This window comes from Nannospalax galili, unplaced genomic scaffold (assembly GCF_000622305.1).
Source record: "Nannospalax galili isolate Female #2095 unplaced genomic scaffold, S.galili_v1.0 scaffold1307, whole genome shotgun sequence".
NCBI lineage: Eukaryota > Metazoa > Chordata > Mammalia > Rodentia > Spalacidae > Nannospalax > Nannospalax galili.
Genome location: NW_008357035.1, coordinates 1,396,454 through 1,409,958, shown reverse-complemented (window position 1 = coordinate 1,409,958; position 13,505 = coordinate 1,396,454). Strand labels below are relative to the sequence as shown.

Below are 13,505 nucleotides of genomic sequence, written 5' to 3'. Positions count from 1 at the left end.
CGTGGGTACTGTTTGGGAGAAGGAAGGCTGGGGCATGCAGGTGGGTGGTGCTGCCAGAGACCTAGCCTGAGGTATGGGGATGGGGTTTGCCATCCTCCTGGGTGCCCCAGGGAGGTGGACAGGCAGCAGCCATCACAGCGGGATTTGGATGTACTCATGGTGAGGTTGGGGGGGGACCCCACGCTGCGCACTGTCTACAGACTTTACGCAGTGCTGGTGTGACCACCACCAGGGCAGGAAGTGCAAGAGGCGGGAGGGAGGAGAGGGCTGCACTTCCTGGAGGGCTTCATGCCCACCGAGTGACCTGTGGGTCCCTGTGCCATGCACCTGAGGGGTGATGGTAAAGCCATAGACAGCTTACTCTCAAGGCTGTGTGAGCTGAGAGGATGCTTGGAGCCAGAGGTTGGGATCCTGGGGCACGTGGGTGGACCCTGGGGAACACGAGGTGGTGACGGTGGACACTGTCACCCCTCAGATGCCCCTGAGACACTCTGAGCTCTCCTGCTGCGAGCACACACAGGGCTTTCACGACCCACGGACTACTCAATGTGTTTTGTTTGGTTTTTTGTTTTTTTTTTTTTCTTTTTTTTTGTCTTATTGAGACAGGGTCTCCCTGTAGCCTCAGCTGGCCTGGAACTCACTATGTAGATCAGGCTGGCCTCCATCTCATAGAGATTTGCCTGCCTCCGCCTCCCAAGTTCTAGGATTATTTTAATTAATTAAATTAATTGTTTGACAGTTTCATACTGTCAAATGTATGCAACACATTCTGATTACTTTCCCCTTCTGCTCATATCTCTCCCCATCCCTACCAACGTCCTCTCCTCCCTACCCATCCCTTTCCCAGATTCATGACTTTGGTTTTGTGACCCTTTAGTTTAACCAGGGTCATCTGTTAGTTTAACCAGGGTCTGTGACGGTTGGACAGGAACTGTCCACTGGAGCCTGGTGGGAGCACTGGTGGGCTCACCAGTGGGTACATGACTGAAGACCATCTCTCCCTGCATCTAATAGTAGGAAATGGCTCAGTAGTGAGGGGTCGGGCCCCTCCCTTCATCCATGCCTGACTGCTGAGGGGCCCATTCTTGTGTAGACCTGGTGCAGGCCTACGCAGCTGCCGTGAGTTCCTGGCTGCAATGGCCACGTCTTGACCAGGAAATGACATTTTTCTGCCCCTCTCTCTACCTTCTGGCTCTTAACCTTCTTTCCGGCTCTTTTTCCAGTGTTCCCTGAGCCTTAGCGGGGACGGTTTACATGCTTCGTTTAGTCCTGAGCCGTCATCTGTCACTTGTTCTCAGTACTGGTGCAGGTAGGAGTCTGCAGTCACTGACAAGTGTCTTCTCTGATCAAGGCCAAGAGCAGCATTTGCCTGCAGGAATAAGCACGTGCTGAAAGGGCCGTTTGATGTTGGGTCAATTTAACAAAAGAGCAGCATCTCCTCTCTAGGGCCTATGACATCCCCGGCCAGGGGTTTTTTACTGCTTTACAGTATCAGGCTTGGGTTCCCTCTTGTAGAGCAGGCCTCAGGTCCAAGCAGAGAGTGGTTGGTTAACCCCATAGCTGCCATGCCACGACTGCACAAGTGGACACATCTTGCCTGGCAGGCTGGTATCTTTCACAGGGGTCACAGCTGGGCAAGACCACTGATGCCTTTCTCTCCCTCAGCAGCCTGCATGGCTCCTTAGAGCACTGTGAAAACCAACCACCATGGAGGAGACTTTCTGCTCAGTTCCAGCTTGATTTCTGTGTATCAGCCAACCAAGGGTGTGCGGGCCCTTCGGCAATAGGATCTTATTATCCAGTTTGGGTGTACAACCAAGAAAATGACAAGATCCTGCATTATTTGGGGACCTCTGGGGCCTTCCTGACCAATACCCGGTTTTAATTCTTGTGCCTAAGTTATCCAGAGGTGGCCAACAGCCCCCTATCACTTGGCCCCCTGACCCTTTGGCAGGTCCCTGCTGCCCTTGACACCCCAGCCACTTTCTGGCCTAGAATGTTCTAGGCTCTTCCTGTATTTTCCACCTCAGCACTGGAATTCACCTGGGCAAGGTTGACCCTAAGTTTCAAGGTTGAACCCGATTATTATTATTTGATGTGTAGATACAAAGGTATGTGTGAATTTAAAGAAACATCCATAAGTAGAGAGCCAGGATTTTAAGTGACACGCCACGTTCCCTGTGTTTTAGGGCATGTGTTCAAATCCTGTCATGTAAGATGATGTTTGGATGGAAATCCAGGCCGTGGCAGGTGCCTAGAAGGCCCAGGAGCATCATGGGCTGAAAAATCACAGGTGTCGCCTGGCCTATGTTTTAGTAACTCCACAAAGCAGGATGAGGGCAAAGCCTGTGAGCCATGCCAGACTCATCCTGGTCCTGTAGCCTGGCTGCCTGCTGAGGGGGAAGCTTGTCTCTGCTGAGGGGAAGCCGTCTCCCTGAGGGGAAAACCATCTCTCTGAGGGGGAAGCCATCTCTTCTAACAGAAGAGGCAGTCAGGCTTGGGGAAGGCTGGGGCTCAGTGACCAATCTGTATGATCTAAGGAATGAATGTCCTCTTCACCCTGGACTTGGTGTCCCTAATGGCAGGTTTCACTGTCTCTGCCCTGGTGTCCCTGGGATTCGTGGGAAGGGGATTCCTCGGGAGGACCATTGCACCCCATTGGACCTACGTCCTCCCCCAACAGCCACCTCCGAGATGAGACCAACTTCGGTGTTAGTGACTTTCCTGTCGCTCTGATGCAACAGTACGATCAAAGCAACTTACAAAAGAAAGACTTACTCGTGCTTAACCCCTGACGGCAGGCGGCAACACCATCAGCTGAGAACTCCCATCTCCAAGGGCAGACAGGAGCCAGGGAAGGAACAGGAAGTGGGATAAGGTTATGGACTCTCAAAACTTTCCCTCAGCCACACACTTCCTCCAGGGAGGCTGCACCTTGTAAACTCCACAAACACCACCACCAACTGGGGACTGAGTGTTCAACCATTTGAGCTTATGGGGGACATTTCTCATTCAAACTACCACATTCCACCCCCAGGCCCTTGTAGGCTCATGGACGTATCGTAATGAAAACTGCATTTAGTCCAGTTAAAAAGTCCCCATAGCCTTTAACAGTCTCGACACTGTTCAAAAGTCCAAAGTCTCTTCTGAAACCCATTATTCTCTGTAACTGTAACCTCCTCTAAACTAAAAAAGACAAATTACATACTTCTAACATACACTGGCACACAGTATACATTCCTATTCCAAAAGGGAGGAATGGGGACATAGTGAGGACTACCAGACTAAAACAAGACCCCAAACCAGCAGGGCAAACATCAAATTCTGTGGCTCCATGCCCAGTGTCTGGGGCTTTAGTTCCCAAGGCTTAGATGGCTTTGCCCCTCCAGCTTTGCTACCCACAGCAGGCGTCTCTCTCTCGGGTCAGTTCCACTCCTTGCATGCAGGGTCCCTGGAAGATGTCTCATGACTCTGGCATCTCCACAGCTTTGCCTCTCACACAGGAACTTCCCCGCTATGCGTTGCGTGGGCTTGTTGGTTCTCTGAAACCTCAGAGGAAGAATCCATGGCCCTCTTACTCTTGCGTCTTTCATGCCTTCAAAGGTCATAGCACATGAACAACACTGCCAAGTTCCACTGCCAGCTTGGCGAGAACCCTCGCTCCCTTGAGTCACTTTGCCGCAGATTTTGTAGGCTATGGTTTCCTAGGAGCAGAAAACCCCTTGGCTTTCTCTCACATGTTGGAAGCTTAGCTGGGTGGGCTCTTGCCCTGAGGGCACCCTTCCCACCATCCCAGTGTAGAACCCAAGGCCTCTCCTTAATGGTGCCAATCTCCTTAACCATTACAACCTCTTTTCCAGCGCGCTTCGGCTGGAACATTAACCTTCCAAAGCTCTTTCCCCCTCCAACCTGTACGTTTTGTATTAATTTTTGCCCCACTTGCTTTACCAGTCACAACCAAGCCACAGATTCAACATTAAGCTGTTTTAAAATTTTCTCCTTCAAAGAAATGAGTCCATCGCGTTTTAGTTTTGCCTTAGGAAAGTTCTTAGGACAAGGGCAGAAGGCAGCCAGATTCTTTGCCAACATATCACAGGAATGGCCTCTAATCCAGTTTCTGTTTGAGTCCTTGCTTCCTTCTCCCTCTGAAACCTCCTGAGCAGACCCCTCTATTAGAACCATCTGTCCATCTCTGCTTACAGCATTGAACTGCTTTTCTAGTCCAGACTTCTAAAGTCCTCCACATTCCTCAAAAGCAGTAACAAGATGGTCAGGTTCTTCACAGCCAACAGCTGACTCTCCGGAACCAACTTCTGCATTATTTACTTTGCTGTTGCTGTGATAAATGCCATGGACAAGGCAACTTACAGAAGAAAGGGTTTATTTTGGCTTACGGTTCCAGAGGGAGAGTCCAGAATGGCAGGGGAGGCGTGGCGGCAGGAGGCAGCTGAGCAGAGAGCTGAGAGCCCACATCTCCAAAGGGAAACAGGAAGCAGAGATGGTGGGACGTCTTGGTGTGTTCCAGGAACTCTAGGTGACCTGTCCTTCTCTCCATGTGGGAGCACCTACTGCTCTCAGTAACGTGGTGTTGGGTCCTATGGCTATTTCAACTTAAAATCACAGACTTGCGTTCTTGCAGCTCCGGACACTTTGGGTGTCTGAGGTCATGCTACCAGAAGATTGAGTGTCTGGCCCATGTCATGGCTCTCAGTGGTGGTAGGGGCTCTCCAGAGCTTCTTCTAGAAGGCTATGAATACACTCAACAGGCCTCTACCCTCATGACCCAGAGCCCCTCCAGTGCCGTTATCCTGGGATTACACTGTATTGTGTAAGACTGTGGCACAGAGGAGGTGAGAGGCTGGGGTTCCGGAGACATCCATCCAGAGCTTGGCCCCATGTGAGCCCTAGGGTCAGCAGTGCCCTACACAGAGGGGCCAATACCTCCTAGTGGGTACCCTTCTCTCGCTTATAACAATTTTGTGTTTCTTTTCTTTTTTGAGACGGTCTCATGTAGCACAGACTGGCCTTGAACTCACCCTGCATCTGAGAATGACCTTAAACTCCTGATCCTCCTGCCTCCACCTCCCTAAGTGCTAGGAATTCAGACATGCACCACCACACCCAGTTTATACAGCACTGGGGATCGAACCCTGAGTCTCATGCATGCTCAGCTCTCTCAGCTGAGCTACATCCCCAGTCTCTGGAAAGACTTTTCTTACAAAGACATGTCCACTTTACGCTTCTTCCTTCCAGACCAATCTGAAGAAATTCATGGACCACACTCAGCATCGCTCGGTGGAGAAACTGGTCAAGTTGCTGGACCGAGGCCTGGATCCCAATTTCCATGATCTGGAGACTGGAGGTTGGTGGCTGCCGGACAAAGGCTTTCACTGGACTCTAATGAAGTGTGCAGCCGTCTGGGGGTCCAGGTTATACATGAATCACATGGTGCTCATGTTGTCCTGGGTTTGACTTGGGCTCTGAATTAGCTCCTTGTTCCTGTCACTTCCAGTCTTCAGGCCTGTGTTGTACCCTGTGCTCTCCGAGCCTCCAACTCAGTGCATGCACGTAGTAGGTGTTCAGTGTGTGAGTGTTGAGGAAGAGTGAGAGCATGCCATGTGCGTGTGGGGCTGTTGCCTGCTGGCTCTGGGCCCCCAGCAGAGCCCCCATGCTGGCAGGGCTGTGTTCACCAATGCTGCAGTGTGTGAGGGTCTCTCCCTCTGTCTGGGGAATGCTTCCTTCACACAGGCAGATGCACATATGTCTTGCGCCCCCTGCCCGACGCTGAATTCCTTAGGTGTGAAATCTTGGGCGAAACCTTGGCACAGGCTCTGGAGGCTGCCTGAGGGGAGCCAGGTGTCTCAACCCCACTCAATCTGATTGTTCTTTGCTGTGGGGGTCCTGGACATTGTGGGATGCTCAGCAGTACCTGTGGCTTCTACCCACTAGATACCAGTGGCACCCCCAGTGAGGAGAACCCAAAGTGCCCTCCCCATGTTGTCTAGTTCCTCCTGGTTTTACTGGGTGGAGCACAGCTACCTGGATGAGCACTCTGTCCATGGGAACAGCTGAGGGGGCTAGGCAGTTGTTGGGAGGCTCTTGGATAGATGGGGAGATTGCCTCTGAATCTTGGATCCATTTGGTCTGGTACATGATCCTGGGCCAGAAGATGTTTAAACTTGCCAGTAGGGTTCTCCCTCCCTCCCTCTCTCCTTTCTTCTCTCTCCTCCCTCCTTCCCTCCTTCCTCTCTCTCTTTTCTCCTTCCTCCCTCCCTCCCTCCCTGTCTGCTCTCCTCTCTCCTTCCTCTCTCCCCCTCTCCCCTCTCCTCTCTTCTCACCTCCCTCCCTTCCTCCCCACCCCCGCCGTCTCCCCTCTCCCCTCTCCTCCTGGCACTCAGGAGGCGGAGGCAGGAGGAGTGAAAGTTCAGTGCCAGTCTGGGCTGCATAGCAAGACTCCATCTTTTAAACAAATACAAGAACTGAACTGGAGATGTAGCTCAGTGATAGCGCTCAGGAAAGCCCTGGGTTCCATCCCCATCACCCAGAAAGTCTGGGGACCTGTGGATTCCCAAGTGTGACCTTGAGGCTTCGGGCTCTCACAGGTTACCTTCATCACATCTGGGGTGTCTTGGGGGTCCCTGACTTGCATTCTTTCCTAAGGTTGAGCTCTGTCATGATGAGCTCAGATCCCATTCTCTGTTCTGGATTCACAGTGGCTGTTTCTAGAGGATTCTGTGAGAGATTGGGCCTGGCAGTATGTGCCCCTCTAGTCTTGCTGTGGTCCCCAGCTTGGCCCCCAGAAGTGGCACGCAGTCACTTCCGAAGCAGAGCCGGGCTGTGGCAGCTGTGCTTTGCCCCGCCAGGAGTTAGAGCAGAAGCTGCGGTAATGATGGGTACAGAGTGGATAATTAGAGTGACTCGGAGGAGGCGGTGCTTAGCCCCCTCCCCACATTGAGCACGGGACCCTGAACCCTGGAACAGGGAGCTGCGAGTGATTATTATTAGTGGTTATGATTATGTTCTTGGAACACAGTTGGTCCTGTACCTTCAGGTCTCATAGCCCCTGATTCAAATACTCAGAAAAAGCCGGTGTCTGTCCTGAACACGGAACATGCACAGGCTTTTGTCCCACCTTATGAAACATTTAAAAGCTGCAGAGTATTTCACTGTAGCTGACGCTCTCAGGCTGGTCTAGAGATGGTTAAAAGTCAGGGTTTGCGTGTCCTTAGGTGTCCCGGGGCCCTGGACTGCGTCCCCCATGGGTGCTGAGGGACAGTGTATATTCATGGCTATAGTCAGAATCTGGATCTGCTGCGTGGACCCCAGCACAGCGAATGTGCATGGTCAAGGACAGCTGTTTGAGGGTCATCAGAAAAGGCAGGACCAAGAGGACTGTGGGTGGAGGGTGCACGCCATAGATGCAAGTGGGCCTCCCTGCTTCCAGAGACCCTTTCCTGCCTCAGCCAACAATGAACAGCATCCCTAAGGGAGGGCTTGGGGGCTTGTTTTGGTGTGGTTTTAGACTTTATAAAAATCGTTATTTATAGTTTTAAAATATTGGGGGGAGGGCGGGGGGTGCATGTGTGTGCACGTTTGTGTGGAGGCCAGAAGACATGCTTGTGTGATGTTCCGTGGAAGCAGCTCACCTTTTTTCTTTCTTTGAGACACTAGCTTTGGACTCTTCAGTTAGGCTAGGCTGGTTGACTGGGGAGGCCTGGGGATCCACCTATCTCTGTGTCCCCTGCACTGGAATCACAAATATATGTCACCACGCCTGGCTTTTTAAAATTTAATTTAACTTAATTTAATTTTTGAGACAGGGTCTCCCTGTAACCCCAGCTGGCCTGGAACTCATTATGTAGACCAGGCTGGCCTCAATCTCACAGAGATCTGCCTGCCTCTGCCTCCCGAGTGCTGGGATTAAAGGCGTGCACCACAACGTCCCCCCTCCCCGCCCCCATGCCTGACTTTTTCTGTAGATTTGGGGAATCTGAGTGGAGATCCTCATGCTTGCATAGCAAGCACTTTACCAACTGAGACATCTTCCCAGGCCTCTCCTGTGCTTGGATTCCAGAGGGGTCGGGTGCTTGCCTCGTCTGGCTCTGACAAACGTTGCCTGTCCCTCTCGATCTTTCAGAACCCCCAAGCTGGGTTTGGTGACTTTCAGAGCCACTCCCTGCACAGCAGAACACGGCTGCATACCTGACACCTTTGTGCCTTGTGCACAGTCAAAGTCAGCTTTCTTCTGAAACTCCAACAATACCGGCCTCAGCTCGGCAACCCAGAGTCAGCTGTGCTGGTGGTTGGGGGGTGCGGGGGGCGGGCAGAGTTGGAGCAGCCGTCATTCTGGATTGAGTGATGCATGAGAAAGAATCTAATCCTAGTGGAATATGACTTGCCACTTAAGCCCTTACAGCCTGAGGCCAGAGAGATGGCTCAGTGCTGTTCTTTCAGAAGTCCTCGGTTCGGTTCCCAGCACCTACATGGTGGCTCACAACCGTCCATAACCCAAGTTCCGGGGGATCCAGGTCTGGCCTCCACGGGCACTGCATGCTCATGGTGTACTTACATACATGTTGGAAACCCACTCATACACATAAGATTAAACACACTCTTTTCTATAGCCGTTAGTTTCGAAGCAGCTCACTTCATTACATCCGTACAGTCCCTTGGCAGCAGCAGTTGCAGATGTAAATTTCATTAAGAAACAATGTGAGGTCTGGAAAGCTGAAGGCTCATCTCGGGGTGGAGCCCTCCTCTGACTCCTCTCTGCCAGGTAGGACCTCTGAGGTCAGACAGATGGCAGTTCCAAGCCCTTGGAAGGGCTGCCACACTGACAGCTCCAGGGGAACTTAGTCCAGTACTGTGGGTTTCTGAATTTGAGGCACGCTTAGGTGAGAGAAAAGAAGGCTGGCTAACAAATCTGGAAGTGTGTTGTGACACTTCAGAAGGCTTTCTGAACAATAGTACATCTACCTGCCTGATCTTGCAGAGCCCCTGTGAACATCTGGGCCTCTCCCATAGGATCCCATTACTAAGTCATGGGGTTTGGGCCTTCGATGCTCCCAGCTGCCCACAGCAGTGGGCGCAACCTCGAGGTGAGTTTCTTATAATTTTTGAGAGGCTCTGCTCCCACCCACACGTCTGGGGAGCCCTGTCCCACACGGCCTAATTAGGTATGTGGACACTTGGATTCTGTGTGGAGCTCTGTGATTTGGAGAGGGCTTATTTGATGATTGAGAGTCCGTGTCTAGCTGTCACACAATGAATCATGATGCGTGATCGATTCCCTGGGAGAATTGAGGGAGTGGGGTTCTGGGCGAGAGGTACGCAAATTACCCAGTACAAATGAAGGCGGTCTGCAGACAGCCCAGTAAATAACTCCCTCCGCAGCCCATGAATATGTTGGGCACATTTGGTTTGTTGGGTACAGTTCTAATAAAAAAAGAGACTTGTTGTTAAGCAAGAACTCAAACTTAACAATAAGAACTCAAATACAATATCCAATTATTCTGAGATCCGCCTTATTTATGCTCCTGAGTTCCGGAGGGAGCGTGGGTGTCACACAAGAGGCATGTGAAGGGAGAGGAACCATCAAGTACAGAAGGTGGGTCAGGGGAGGCCTGGGAAGGAGGCGAGGCCGGATCCAGGGTCTATCGGAGGTTTGGGGGTCAATAGGGAGTCAGTTTTAGGCTTACAGAAGAATCACACTGGGCAGCTGGGGGTGGGGTATAGCTCAGGTAGCTCAGTCACAGAGCATTTGGTCAGCATCTGTGAGGCCCTGGGTACTAACCCCCAGAGCTTCCCCTCCCCTCAAAAAACAAGCAAGCCAAATATGGTGGCATACGCTTGTAATCCCATTACTCAGGATGTGGAAGCAGGAGGCTCAGGTGTGCAGAGTCACCCTCAGCTACATAGGAAGGCGGAGGTCAGCCTGGGATGCTTGAGACCACATCTCAGAAAGACAAAAATCTATGAATAGATTCCATCAGGAGTGTGTGGAGTCCCCATGCCCCCGTGTAGCTTCCCTGTCATTAACAACCGGCACCAGCAAGATAGGTTTATTAAAATAACTGAGGCCTGGGATTACCTTAGGGCCACTCTTAGGGCCACTCTTGGGGTCACACATTCTGTGAGGTTTGCCAGGCGAATGAAGTTCTATGCCCACCATCGAGCACCACCCTAGATCCCATTACTGTCCAGACATCCCCCCTCCCCCCAGCATCACTCCATCCCCAACTCTGGCCACTGGTGCTCCTGTTCTCCTTTCCCATAATGCCCGTGTGGGAACCAGGCAGTGTGTGTCTCTGAGAGTGGCCTCCCTCGCTCACTCAGCAACATGCACCATGTCTGTCCCTGGCTTAGCAGATCATTTTAAAAATTAGCATTGTTGCCCGGGCTTGGTGGTGCACGCCTTTAATCGCAGCACTTGGGAGGCAGAGGCAGGCAGATCTTTGTGAGTTCAAGGCCAGCCTGATCTACATGGTGAGTTCCAGGCCAGCTGCGGCTGCAGGGAGACCCTATCTCAAAAAGACCAAAAAAAAAAAATATATATAGTATTGTTATTAACGACTGGGAGCATGTTCCGTGCACATTTATGGAGGTCAGAGGAAAGTGTTGTGGAGTACGTTCTCTCTTTCCGTTTTAACAGCGGGTCTGGGGCTCAAGCTCAGGTCCTTGGGCTCAGTGGCGAGCTCTTGCCAACACTTCGTTGTAGCACTGAGTAACACCCCATTGCTGCACGTACCACAATTCTGTCTCCTACCAAAGGGGAGAGGATCCTACACAATTAATACATGTTTGCGTTCAGATTTCTGTGTGGGCATACATTTTCCTTTCCTTGGTTGGTGTTTTGTTTTGTTTTGTTTTGTTTTTGAGACAAAGTCTCAATTGCCCAGGCTGGCCTCAAACTCAAAGCAGTCCTCCTGTGTCAGCCTCCCGAGTGCTGGGAAACAGGTATGCACCACCCCCAGCTTGGACATACATTTCAGCTCATTTCTGGAAGCACATAGGGCACTAGTGTGGTTGGCTAGACTATGTTTTGTTTTTTCAAGAAACTACCACGCTATCCCTGAAGGTGATTATACAGTGTCTCACAACCCCCATGGACAGGCCATCACTGCCTGCCCTTCCTGGGGTTCCATGGATCAGTGCTTTGGATTCGAAAGATTCTGAGTCTTGCAGTGTCCCCGTGCCGTGCGCATGCACATCTCTCGGGACCTGTGGTGCACAGCACCTTTCAACTGTTGCTAAACATTAACTATACTTTTTTTCTTTTTTTAAAAAATATTTTATTTATTCTTTTTATTTATTTATTTTTGTCTTTTTGAGACAGGGTCTCCCTACAGCCCCAGCCGGCCTTAAACTCAGAGTTCCGTCTGCCTCTGCCTCCTAAGTGCTGGGATTAGGTGTATGCCACCATGCCTGGCCTATTCTTTTTATGTTTAACCTGTAATATGCATGAGTGTATTACCTGCATGTATGTAAGTGCACCCGTGTTGTGCAGCATCCACGGAGATCAGAAGAGGGCATCGGATCCCCTGGAACTGAAGTCACAGACAGCTGTTAGTTGTTACATACGTAGGTTCTGGGAACCAAACCCAGGTCCTCTACAAGAGCAGCTGGTACTTTTAGCTGCGGAGCCATCTCTCCAGTGCCCCATCAGCTCTCTTTAGTGAAGTTTGTGTTTAGATGTCTTGCCAAATTTGGGGGATAGTTTATTACATTTTGGATAAAAGTACTGTGTACATTCTTCTCTCCTTCTTTTTGGAAATACTTTGTTCCAGTCCATGAATAGAAGCAGTGATTTTACATTAACTCTCTCACCCTAGGTAAGAGCCTGCATTCTTTAAAATAAAATTTTCATTCTAAAAGCTGGGAGTGGTGGCACACGCCTTTAGTCCCAGCACTTGGAAGGCAGAGGCAGGTGGATCTCTGTGAGATCGAGGCCAGCCTGGTTCCAGGCCAGCTGGGGCTACGGGGAGACCCAAAGCAACAACAAAAGAAACAAATCTTTTTTTCATTTTAGAAGTTTGGGCTTAGCATCCTCATGTTGTATGGAAGACTCATGCTGTCAGCCTGACTGACCCCTTGATGTTGGCCTTGAGCTCCAGGCTTAGTCCTGTGTGCGGCCTCTCTTCGCCATGAGTCACCTGCTTAAGCCCATTCCTCACAGTGCCCTTTGGAAAGAACGTGGTTGGCACAGCCCACTGTTAAGGAGTGGGGAGTCATGTCCCACCTCCTGAAGGCGGCGGAGTCACAGGTTATTGAGAACATATCTGTGAAGTTGTCTCCACCCCCCGCCATTTACTGGTTACTCAGTCTTCCTTATCAGGTAGACTTTCGGGTTTTACTTTGAGCACTTGTCAGTCAATATCTAAAACTGACAGGTTCTAGGATCCCCCAGGTACTGAGCTCCAGGGACACCCAAGTCCCTTCTGTAAGCTGTGACTTTGCACTGAACGCTGGTAGACTAGACCATCTCTAGATTGCTTATAAATCTGATACCTAGATACCAAGAAAACCACTCTTATAGTTTATTTCTTGTTATATTTTATCGTTATTCTTGTTTATATTTTATTGTTATTACTTTCGATCTCTGTGTTGCATTAACTTTTTCTGGGGAGATGTGAACAAATTTCTGTTCACCCAGACCAGAGCATCAGTGACAGAACAAAGACAGTTCCATCAAGACCAGCTTCGCGAACCAATGAGTTTCTCAGGCTTAACTTATGGGGGCACAGAAAGGATTCATTCACAGGAGGATAGTGAGGGGTGACTCACGGGAGCACGGTGAGGGGTCACAAGTGCCTGGGTGACCCCCCCCAATAGCCGTATCACTGAAAAGTCTCACCCAGCATGGATGATGACCATCCCTTAGCTGCATAGTTAGGGTCCCCCTTCATCAACCTTCCACAGTTATACACTCTAGCACCTACCAAGACCATGTGCAGCTGGAGCAGGATCACGTACAGCTGGGTGGGTAGGGCAGGAGAGTGCAGCCAAATCTCTGGTGTGGGTCTGAGGACCCTCCCTACCCCATTCAATGACTAGGCCTAGAGGGTCTGCCGTGGTGGCCACAGCTGCTCTGATGAAGACAGTGATGGCAGACATCAGGAGAGGACAGGCATTCCAGGACACTGTGGTTGGTTGAGCTCACAGCTGAGGACCTGGCTGACACTGCAGTCTCTGAACTCAAAGCAGCTCCCCATCAGGTCCACTCCTGGGAAGGACCCATCTTTGAGATATGCTCACCAGATCTCCTTGCTCCGTGTTGATTCCCCTCAGCACTGAAGTCTCAGTTGTCCCAGGAAATTCTTGGCTTCCTTTAAAGCTTTACCTCAGAGGCCCTCCCCTGGGTGCCCAGCAGAGACTGACAGGGAGACATGGGATGTCAGGTGTAGTGAAGAGACTGGACATCAACTAAGTTGGCTTTAGCTATCAGCTTTACACAGCACAGTTATCTGAGCCTCAGTTGGTGAATCGCCTTGATCAGACTGACCTGT

The 13,505-nt window shown here is 50.9% G+C and overlaps 1 protein-coding gene across 1 annotated transcript in view; it reads left to right on the top strand.

Annotated features, from left to right (window-relative positions):
- The window catches only part of Shank2 (SH3 and multiple ankyrin repeat domains 2), a 523,081-nt gene that overhangs the window by 98,985 nt on the left and 410,591 nt on the right, over positions 1–13,505 (top strand). The window contains exon 6 of the mRNA XM_029557122.1: positions 5,254–5,362. Within this exon, the coding sequence (XP_029412982.1) occupies positions 5,254–5,362 (109 nt within the window). The remainder of the gene's footprint in view (positions 1–5,253; positions 5,363–13,505) is intronic.